This window comes from Ruditapes philippinarum, unplaced genomic scaffold (genome assembly GCF_026571515.1).
Source record: "Ruditapes philippinarum isolate M1 unplaced genomic scaffold, ASM2657151v2 ctg1273_1_1_1_1, whole genome shotgun sequence".
In the NCBI taxonomy this organism is placed as follows: Eukaryota; Metazoa; Mollusca; class Bivalvia; order Venerida; family Veneridae; genus Ruditapes; species Ruditapes philippinarum.
Genome location: NW_026865545.1, coordinates 9,193 through 21,052, shown reverse-complemented (window position 1 = coordinate 21,052; position 11,860 = coordinate 9,193). Strand labels below are relative to the sequence as shown.

The following is an 11,860-nucleotide window of genomic DNA, read 5'->3' as shown; positions in this document are numbered from 1 at the left end:
TGACATTTACATTCAATGTCAGTAAAATGTCAAGGTCACCTTTGAAGGTGATTCCAAATCCACACCCGCCACCTTATCTATTTGTAAACAAAGGGCCATTGGCTCAAAAGCGCTCACCTGAAAAAAGACTATATTTGTGTAAGGGCCAATTTTGAGACTAGTGGAAACTTTGAACAAGTTTTGAGGACATATAGATGATACCATCTTCCAAATATCAAAGTTCTAAGCCTTATATCTTCTGAAAAGAAGAATTTTTAAGTTTTCACTATGTTTATAGTGAAAATCAATGACCCCCAGATTGGGGCCAATTTTGACCCCAGGAATGTAATTTGAACAATGTTGGTAGAAGTCTACTACACACTGTTTCATGTCTAACCTCTGACAATTCAAAAAAGATGATTTTTTAAGTTTTTACTATATACTTTTAAGGAAAATCAATGACCCCAGGGCTATAATTTGAATAATATTTTGTAGTTTCATTAGATGATGCTATACACAAAATATCTTAGCGCGGTGTCCTTGCACTTTCAAAAAAAGAGTTTTAAAGATTTCATTTCAAAAAATTATTTCTAAGGCCTTTTGTCCCACATGTCCAATGGAGCAGAACCATTTGAACAATTTTAGTAGAGCTTCATGCTAGGAACAACTCAGGTAAATTTCATTAAATGTGTCCCATGGTTTCTGATAAGAAGTTGTTTGTAAAAAAATGTTGACAATCCATGTACTGACTCAGACGATGGACAAATTGTGATGAAAAAAGCTCACCTTGAGTATTTGACAAGGTGTCTAAAGGATATAAGGAAAACCGGCAATGCTACAGATCATCTAAGATAATTAGCATTAAGTGTATTAATTGAGTCAAAAAATGTGACCACTAGAGTATTAACAAGGTATTTTTTAGCTCCTGTGACCTTGTTTTTCATCCGAGATGACCACATGTCGAACTCATCCAAGCAATTACCTAGACAAGCATCCTGACCAAGTTTGATGATGATTGAGTCAAATGTGACTACTAGAGTGTTAACAAGGTTTCTCTATTTTTAGCTCCTGTGACCTAGTTTTTCATCTGAGATGACCCATGTTCGAACCCATCCGAGCTTTTACCAGACAAGCATCCTGACAAAGTTTCATGACAATTGAGGCAAAAATGTGACTGCTAGAGTGTTTAACAAGGTTTTTCTATTTTTAGCTCCTGTGACCTAGTTTATCATCCGAGATTACCCATGTTCGAACTCATCCGAGCTATTACCTATATAGCATCCTGATAAAGTTTGATGATGATTGAGGCAAAAATGTGACAGCTAGAGTGTTAACGAACAAGTGTGGGCGGACGACAGACTACATACATTCAACAATCCTAAAAGCTCACTCTGAGCTAGCTCAGGTGAGCTAAAAACAAACAGGGCATCCATGGATAGATGGGAGAAACAAAAAGAGGGCCAAGATGGTTCTAGATTGCTCACCTGACCCATCTCATCTGAGCAATTACTTAGACAAGCATCCTGACCATGTTTGATGACAACTGATTCAAAAATGTGACAATAAGAGCGTTAATAAGGTTTTTTTTCATATTTGGGTTAAGTGTGACCTAGTGTTTGACCCCAGGTAACCCATATTCAATCTTGACCTAAAAATCAGTGACACATACTTGCAGACCAATATCCAGGATATTTGGATTAAAGCAGTAGCCACTAGAGTGTTAACAAGATATTTCTTTTTAGCTTCTGTGACTTAGTTTTTCATCCAAGATGACCCTTGTTGGAACTTATTAGAGCATTTAACTAGACAAGCATCCTGACCAAGTTTGGTGACAATTGAGTCAAAAAATGTGACCACTAGTGTTAACAAGGTTTTTCCATATTTGGGCAGTGGGACCTTATTTTTGACCCCAGGTGACCCATATTCAATCTTGAGCTAGAAATCATAAAAACGTACTTTCAGACCAATTTCCATGATATTTGGATCAAAACAGTAGAAACTACAGTGTTAAAAAGATTTATCTATTTTTAGCTCCTCCGAGATGACCCATGTTCTAACTCATTCTAGCAATTACCCAGACAAGCTTCCTGACAAAGTTTGATGATGATTGAGGGAAAAATGTTTGTGATGTTTAAATATGGTCGTTGAATTTCAAATTATCACTGAATTCAACTCCTAAATTTATACGAATGCCGGTTGGCTATTTCCAAGCTTTAGCCTTTCATTTTGTAGACATATTTCTTTTTATGTGGAGAAGATGAAAATTGCATAATTACGCATTTTTTCACATTTTTTCAGAGCTAAGTTGTCATGATTACTTATTGGCCGATCACACATTATCATCAGCGAATAAAGGTATATTTGATTATTATCTGCGATGTCATTTATGTAGATTAACAAGAGCGATCAGTGATCACATGTGTCGCCTCATAATGGCCAATTTCATGTTGGGACAAGTTTTGTGACAGACAGACGGACAGTGCACAACTAGACTTGGTACTGATCATTCCTGTAAAGTTTGGATGAAATTGCACCAGTAGATTATGAGGAGTAGTGGGGACAAGCTTTTGTGTATCTGGCAACATACAGAAAAAAAACACCTTTTTATCAAAGGGCCATAACTCGGCCACAAATCATTCAACCGAAAAACCCGTGCAATATAAGCAAGGACTTGAGCTACAGATCAATCCTGTAAAGTTTCATTGAAATTGCATTAGTGGTATAAGAGAAGTAGTCCGGACAAACTTTAAAAATAAAAATTATTAAAGGGCTATAACTCTTACAAAAATCATTGAACCGGAAAATTCTGACAACATGCACAACAAGACTTGGTACTGATCATTCCTGTAAAGTTTGGATGAAATTGCACCAGTAGTTTATGAGGAGTAGTCCGGACAAGCTTTTTGTGTATCTGGCAACACACAGAAAAAAAACACCTTTTTTATCAAAGGGCCATAACTCAGCCAAAAATCATTCAACCGGAAAACCCGTGCAATATGCGCAAGGACTTGAGCTACAGATCAATCCTGTAAAGTTTCACTGAAATTGCATTAGTGGTATAAGAGAAGTAGTCCGGACAAACTTTAAAAATAAAAATTATTAAAGGGCCATAACTCTGACAAAAATCATTGAACCGGAAAATGCTGACAATATGCACAACTAGACTTGGTACTGATCATTCCTGTAAAGTTTGGATGAAATTGCACCAGTAGTTTATGAGGAGTAGTCCGGACAAGTTTTGTGACGGACAGACGGACGGACAGACAGACGACGGAGAAGTGATCCCCGTAGAGGCGACACAAAAAGAGTGTTGGTTCCTTGAGGAAACACCAGATGTTACTGAAGCTAAATCAGATGATGTGTTGTCCACTTAACTACTTGCTTAATTGTTCTATTAGATTTAAAGGAATCAATCCAATGCCTAGTATTGCCGGAAATACCGTTATACTCTAGTTTGTGAGATAAACGACCAAGAGAAACTTTATCAAATGTTTTAGAAAAGTCTACTTGTGTACTGGAATTTAGTGTTTTTATGATGTCATCGTTCATCATTAATAGTTGTGATTCACAAGATCTTTTTGAGCGAAATCCGTGCTGATTTTCATGTAAAATACTTTGAGATCAAGATGGTTCATTATTTGTGACACTACTATATGTTCAAGAATAGTTTATAAATATTGATTGGTCAAAACAAGTAGATGACCACTATTGATTTTGGGGTCACAAGGTCAAAGTCACAGGGGCCTCAAATGTCAGAATGGTGTCTTCTCATTATCTTGGTAACAATCATGGCAAAGTCTTCATATTTCACATATTGATTGGTCAAAACTAGTAGATGACCCCTGATATTTTGGGGGTCACTAGGTCAATGTTCTAGGTCACAGGGGCCTTAAATGTCTCATTACTCTTGAAAACTATTTATCACAAAGTCTTCATTATTTTTCTTTTTTCCATAAATTGAACACTCCCATGTACCCATTTAACGCAAGTTTCTACAACAAAATTACCAATTATGTGAGTCACAAAGCCATATATTTCACACATTAATTGGTCATAACTAGTAGATGACCCCTATAGATTTTGGGGTCACCAGGTCAAAGGTCAAGGTCACAGGGTCTTTAAATGGTAGAATGGTTTCAGCTCATTATCTTGAAAGATAATTATCACAAAGTCTTCATATTTCACAAAGTGATTGGTCATAAACAACAGATGATCCGTATTGCTTTTGGGGTCACTAGATCAAAGGTCAAGGTCACAGGGGCCTTAAGTGTCAGAATGGTTTCCACATAAAATCTTTAAGATTTTTTATCACAAAGTCTTCATATTTCACATACTGATTGGTCATAACTAGTAAGTGACCCTATTGATTTTGGGGTGGCTAGGTCAAAGGTAAAGTTCACAGGGTTCTTGAATGTTAGTATGGTTTCTGCTCATTATCTTGAAAACTATTTATCACAAAGTATTCATATTTCTAATATTGATTGGTCATAACTATTAGATGACCCCTATTGATTTTGGGTCACTAGTTCAAAGTTCTGGGTCACAGGTAGAGGTGTAACGCTTCATCGCGATCTGCCCTGTCCTCGATGTCTGCATCGTAATGAAATTACAAATTCCAAATATATTTGCGATGCAATACATATTTCACCTCCGATGTATCGATATAGTGGGAAAGTATCACAATACACTAACAATATCTTTCCAGAATATAAGGACAAACGTATTTTTTGAAAGACTGAGGAAAGAAAAATAGCTCGATGAAAACAATGAACAAGAGCAACTATTATCATATCATCATTGTCATCTCGTTTCCCCATGTCCGCAATAATTTAACGGTAACTAACCAAGTTTTAGCAATTCCATATAAATGGGCTTGTGTTCTTTGAAGTTGTTTATAATAAAAAAAATTATTTGAGATCTATGCGTTTTCAAGAAAAAACAACAAACAAACATGAATTTGTAATTTTATCTAGTCGCACTTGATGTCGAATTAAAATAGTGATGATGACGACATTCCCATGTGATATTCGTCATGTATTTATACTTTCACTTCCGTTGACATCATTTTCCTGTAACAAACAACAAAACAAACAAACAGAAAACATGTACACTGCAAAATATTTAGTTAATCCTCCCTGGTCATATAATTCACGAGTTTTGGGAACATTGTAGTTTGATAGTTTTGTATAATGTAGAAGACCGGACGTGGAGTCTAAAAGCGTGTCACAATTAATATGTTTACAGATTAGTCATTTAATGCCCACAATTACATTGCTGATATTTTGAATCTTCAAGAGATATTTCTTTGATTTTAGCAGCAGCACCACCACAATTTAAGCAGTTTCGATGATAGACTGCAACAAATATGCCACTAGAATCAGTCAACTACTACTTCAACTACTATTACTATCAAGCAAGTTAATCGCTAGTATGGGATCAAACGTGTTAAACTACTGTACACAATTCAATCATTTTGTATTCTGCAGAAGTATGTAGGATTGAAAGAGAAAGAGATTTTGGAAGCGAATATTAAATGAGGTAACACATTTTAACACAAATGCTATAGATTGGTATCTACCTTCTGATGATGACACGAATGCCTGTACAGTCTTTTAAACATACTGAATATGAAAATTGATACAGGTGCTCAGGTCAATATTCTCTTAAGGTCAATATTCTGATCATTAGGTAAATAAGAATTAGTACTTCCAACACAAAAGTAATAAGCAATTATCTAAGTATAACTATTGCAAGCAATACACCAAAGTCCCCAACAACACTCTGAAGGGCCATGTTCAATCAATAGGCTTCGATCTTGAAGGTAACAGTGTTCTTAAAATAGATTTTACCTAATCACCACTCCATCACCTGTACTGACTTTATGACAAGCGATTAGGAGTAACAATATACATGATGTAAATCAGCGGATATTTGCAACTTTGTTAACATGCAATATTTTAGAAATTTTATACAATTGTAGAAAAGCAAACGAGTTGGAAATAGAATTTAGTGTGAAAAGAAAAGGGACAGCTAAACACTACTTTTAAGTTACATTTAAACATATGTCACGATCTGCTCTGGCCTCTATAGGGTAAACTAATTTTAAGTCGGACGCGATACAGAGTCGGACATTTTTGACGCTTATTTTACAGCAATTTACTCACTTGGATCATCGTAAAACATAAACATACCGCGAGATAAACAATCTTACTCACGCGCACCGTTTTCAATACCCTGATGACGTATTTCCGGTCTTTTCCAAAGTCAAGCACAACAAACCACAAAACGCGCGAAAATTTGAAATCGTTTTCAGGTAAAAATCAAGAGTTGTTCATCTTTGACTGTTACTAAATTTGGCTATATTACTAAATGAAGATATTTAAACCATGTGTATATAGTTAATAGTCATTTTTTCTTTAAATAATGACTATATTTATCCATTTGCTATTGTGCAATAAAATGTGGCGTGATTATTGTTAGATTATATTATATGATGTTAAGTCGGACAGCTGAAAATGTTAATTCAATGCAGAGTCGGACACTGTCCGGCTCAACATCATCATTTCATATTTAATTTAATTGATTAGTTCTAAATCATACATTAACAAATTTAGTATATTTTCTTGAATCTTGTCCTTTTCCTATTTTTTTTGGCGCAAAAATACATAACAAAGATAAACTATTAAATGATTAAGTCCTAGATATATAAATTTCTTTGAGTGCATAATTTGAATAATCTGTACATATCCAATGTTTTCACATGACAAAAATTCGAGATCATAAGATATGATAGAATATCTTCGCTTTTCTCAGTTATTTTTAATCTCTTATAAATTATTTGAAATATTAACTAATACATTTAATTATGATGCTCTGTCTTCTGTTTATTTCAGTTTCACAAACTTGTAATAGGAATAAAAGAACGTCTATTGAATATTTACTGATTCTCAATATCCAGCAAAAAGAAACGAGTTAGTATTAAAAGTAATTATTATTTCTTTATTTAGTTTTGGTCAATGAAAATGAAGAGAGACAAGAACTTCGCTAGACCCATTTAGTTTTTGTAAATACTTCATGATTTGTAACCAATTTAGTGTTCGAAATTAATTTATAAGTAGTTGATTTGCAAAAATGATTTGAGTTAAGTGACTTGCAAAAATAAATGCGTAACACTATTTGAAGCATTATTATTCTATTACACAAGAATTGTTTTAAACATAATTACTTTTAGATATGCATTTCCTAAAACAGTCTTCTAATTCTCAGATAAATATGATATTCAGATGTTTACGTAACAAAAAAAGTTACTGAAATAATGCGTGTTTATTTTTTTTTTTTAAAATACCGCTGACTTGCGTTTCCGTTGTAAAATTAATATAAATTCAATTATTTTTGTTTGGCGACATTTGATTTGGAAAATGCTCAAGGTACAATGTGTGGGTTATTATATTTTAAATTTTATGTATCAAAATAAAACTTTTTGATGTTGCTATATAAATTTAACTGTTTCTTGTAAGGAGTACTGTGCTTTTACATATGATAAGAATAATTATCGTAAAAGTAAACACTTTTCTTTATCTTTTCTAATATTCAGGATGAAGAATGTTATTATCCGTGGTTTATTTACTGTTGGTATGCACCATTGGGGGAGAAAAGAATTAGAAGTCGGGATTCTGTATTATTGCAAAAAGGAAATTGATAATCCAAAAGACCAAAACGCTATTGCCGTGTACAGTGACGTAAACTTGCAGAACAAAGTGGGCTATTTAATTAAAGAGGATGCATCTAAACTTGCACCAGTTATGAACCTCATCTCTGGAAAAATATATTTAAGAGCAAAATTTGCTGCAGAGAAGTTTTCACGCTTCAAAGGTCCCAAACAAAACTGTAGTATTGGATTTAAATGTTCTGAAAGTATGGCAAACTTTATTGTAGAGAACCTTGGTCGTACATATGAAGTAAAAGTCTTTTAAATCGATATGTAAATACAATTACACCAGAGTTATCATTGTAAAAGACAGTATTCCTTACATGAAGTGATCTTATTGTGAAATAAATGGTTTAATGATTTTGATTGTTTGCTTATGATTTATACATTTTTTTTTCAGCAGATATGAGGGACTGGTCTGCGGAAGCTATGTCGTCGGCATTAGCTGCCGTTCGAAATGGTATGTCTATTAGAAAGGCGTCAGAGAAATATCAGGTTCCAAAATCTACGCTGTATGATAGGGTTAATGGGTCTGTCGAGGAAGGAAGTAAATGGGGCAACGATAGCCATTTTAGTAAAGAGGAAGAAAATGAAATGATAAATGCCGCCGTCAAACGGGCTGAGAAGGGCTTGGGATTTTCGAAGGGTTCGTTTCTAAGGTTTGTTGGAGTTTATGCTGAGGAGAAGGAAAACCCTTTTAAGAAGGGCAAACCATCAGACATGTGGTGGCGGGCCTTAAAGTCAAGACACCCAACCTTTTCTTTAAGATTTCCTGAAGCTACCGCAACCAGTCGCCATAATGCCATGACTAGGGAAAGGATTGCAAAGTATTTCAAAGACTTGAAGGAAGTCTATGATCATACAGATTTGCATCATTTCCCTAGTCGAATATGGAATATGGATGAAACCGGGATTAATCTTCCCATAAGCCATGTAAAGTTTTGGCAACTAAAGGCGCTAAAACAGTACATGGTAAATCGAATGTTTCACGGGAGACGATAACAGTTATTGCCTGTGGAAATGCTGCTGGTCGGGCAATCCCACCACACTTCATCATCCCAGGTAAAACTTCCAAAAAGTTGCATGGGTTTGATATTGAAAGTGTTGAGTGTCCTGACTCACCTATTAGAGGTTCAAAGTTTTCTGTAAGTGACTCTGGGTGGACAAAAGTCGGTATAGGGAAACTTTGGTTTGAAAAGACATTTTTACCATGCATTGGAGATGAACGTCCACAACTATTGATTTTTGATGGGCATGGATCACACAGTAGCATAGAATTTATGAAGCTTGCAAGAGAGGAAAATATTATATTGGGTGAGCTTCCAAGTCATACCAGTAATTGGACACAGCCATTTGACCGTGCTGTCTTCAAGTCATTGAAGACAGCATGGAATGCCGAAGTTGATGACTTTGTGAAGCAGACAGGTATATCTTTAGGTCATGCTCAATTCCTGCGAATATTTGGTAAGGCCTGGAAATCCTCCATCCGTTCAGACAATATAGTAAGCGGATTTAAAGCTACTGGCATTCTTCCGTTCAACCCTGAAGCTATTCCAGAAGCAGCATTTGCCCCAAGTGACCTCCAAAATCAACATCATAATACAATAACACATCCGGAACCGGACTCAGAGGCAGCTGTAGCTGTTTCATCAGCATCATTAACATCGGTCTCTCTTTTAACTGAATCAGAGGGCACACCACTACAAGAAAATAGCTCGGATCCGTTCCTCCCCACAGTGTACGATATTAATATTGAAAATGAACTCACGAACGAAAATGCCGTCCAAGTAATTGATCTCCCATTAACTCTTAATCTTGAAAACCAGGATGATAATATGGAAGACATGGAAGATCAAAATTTAACAGTGGTTTCTGACAAAAAAGCACTTAAAGTAATTGAATCAGCATTATCCCCAGATACATTAGCAAAATATTGCGCAGCCTATTTGAGCGGCATTGCCTTAAACGACAAATTATATGAAACTTGGAAAATGTATAAGTCAAAAATAAATGATATTGCACCTAAGGAGGCAACAGCAGTAAACAAGGTCATGGAAGATATGTTTCCATTACCAAAACCAGCAAATGCAAAGAAAGCTCCCGCAAAACGCAAACATACTGGACAAAATTATTTTGTTATAACCGCCGACGAAGTGTATATGGAAAAACTTAACTGTGAAGAAGAAAAAAAGAGAAAAAGTATTGAAAAAGAAAATAGAAAACAAGAACGTGAAAGAAAAAGATTGCTTAAAGCTATAGACACACAAAACAAAGCTAAGAAGAAACAAATCAATAAAAAGAAATGAAAAGTAATTGTTGTACGACAAACGAAAGTATCAACATTATAGTTCGTCACAAAGTAATTTAAAGTTTTGTTACTTAATTAAGAGTTTGTTAGATAGAGAAAATTATTTGTTTTACTTAAAATGGACTAACTTTTTACTTGGGCGTACTTACATACTGTTACTGTTACAATTTTAGTAAAATGATATAGAAAAATATGGTTTATAACAAATAAAAGAATTAAACATTTATATCCATATAAATGTGTTTACTGTTTTCTTTTTTCTTAATTTTTAATTGCTAACAATTATACGATACAAGTAACAATTACATTTTATAAAGTACATGTTTACAGTTAGACCTTTCAAAACTATAGATGAAAGTTTTATATATACTTGCCCCAATTGCATGTTTCCCTTACCAAATCAGTTCATCGAAAGGTTTTGAATGAATTAAGAAATGGTCCATACCAGGTCCGTCGTCATGATTTTGCGATTCGTGCTGCAAATTTGGTGGTTCGAGAGGGTTACGGGGGCATGCTCCCCCGGAAATCTTTTTATTCTAGGATGCTCTCAGGAGCGTTTTCCAGTGTATTTGGCATAGTTTACAGTCTGCCGTAGAACATATTATTTTGGCATATGTCACTGATTTTTACAAAGATGTGCGCGTCGAAAGTTTAAAAGAGTATAAGGTTGACTACCGATCGCATAACGGACGGACAGTTGTATACATAAAATATGAATAATTAATATTTGACAAAAGAAAAATAAACATTACCGGTAATTGATGTTCTTATAATTCTTCATTTTTATCTGATAATTATAAATAAACAAATACAAGAAATATTACATACAGGAACAGAAGTTCGTAGATTGTGTTCACAATATCGTTAAATAGCTTAATTAATTATCAGTTGATTATGTGAATTTTCCCAAAACATATCGCCGTCGTTCGTTTTGGAAACGAAAATAATTTTCATTGATTTGGTTTCGATGGAACTGTGTCGCACGTTATGATATATCTTAATATTTTAAACTGTTTGTATTAAATACTTGTACGTGAACAGCAGTAAAATTTAAGGAATTGTGATGTTATATTTTGTATATAAACATATATAAACGGTAAACTGTCCGACCCCGTGCCATTTTTAAGATAACTTCACACTTCACTTCGTGGTACCCCTGCATGTACCTGGTCAATTAACGTTATCCAGATGTTTAGCGTCATGTTTGTATACTTGCAAATTATTATTTTAAGTATAATGTTATATAAAATTCCAGTCTTCATAGGAAATTGCTTGTATATAACAATTCATGCACTTCTCCTGAACTAATTAGTCGTATTCTAATGAAAACAGGACTGAAATCTTAACGGTCTTGTTAAAAAAAAAGGTGTCCAACTCTCCATCAAAACTGTCCGAGTCACCATCAAAAGCTGGTACCTGGATTAATACGCGAATATTTTCTTTTCTTTTACTTGTTCCCAGCATTTATGACTATTTTTCTGCGTATTAATGAATAACCTCGGGTGTAAGTTCTCTGGAAACCCCATTATGTTTCTAAAAATAGATCTTACACGCAGAAGAAACCGGAAGGTGTCCGACTCACGATCACTTTACCCTAATTGTAATTTAAATCTGTGATAAGAGTTAATATTTATTTTCCAAAAAGAAAAGAAAGGTATTCTAACTGGTACTTCTTGTTTCTCGTAATTTTCGTTGACTCTAATCTTTACTATGTTTTATACTTTTTTCACACCTTTTTTCCATAGGCACTCGGTTCCAAAAGCTTTTATGATTTTGATTTATGTAAAAAAAAATTCATATCATGTATATAAAATACTACAAGGTTTCGCAGCCGCCTTTTTTAAAAGAAGGGAAAGTGCGTTGAC

At 34.5% G+C, this 11,860-nt stretch overlaps 1 protein-coding gene across 1 annotated transcript; it reads left to right on the top strand.

Moving 5' to 3' along the window:
* The first annotated feature begins 6,072 nt into the window (after positions 1-6,072).
* Positions 6,073-11,586, top strand: LOC132729485 (uncharacterized). The gene is made up of 3 exons (XM_060715258.1): positions 6,073-6,292; positions 6,873-6,950; positions 7,574-11,586. Exon 3 carries the CDS (start codon positions 8,968-8,970, stop codon positions 9,991-9,993), a length of 1,026 nt encoding a protein of 341 aa, XP_060571241.1. The 5' UTR covers positions 6,073-6,292; positions 6,873-6,950; positions 7,574-8,967; the 3' UTR covers positions 9,994-11,586.
* The last annotated feature ends 274 nt before the right edge of the window (positions 11,587-11,860 follow it).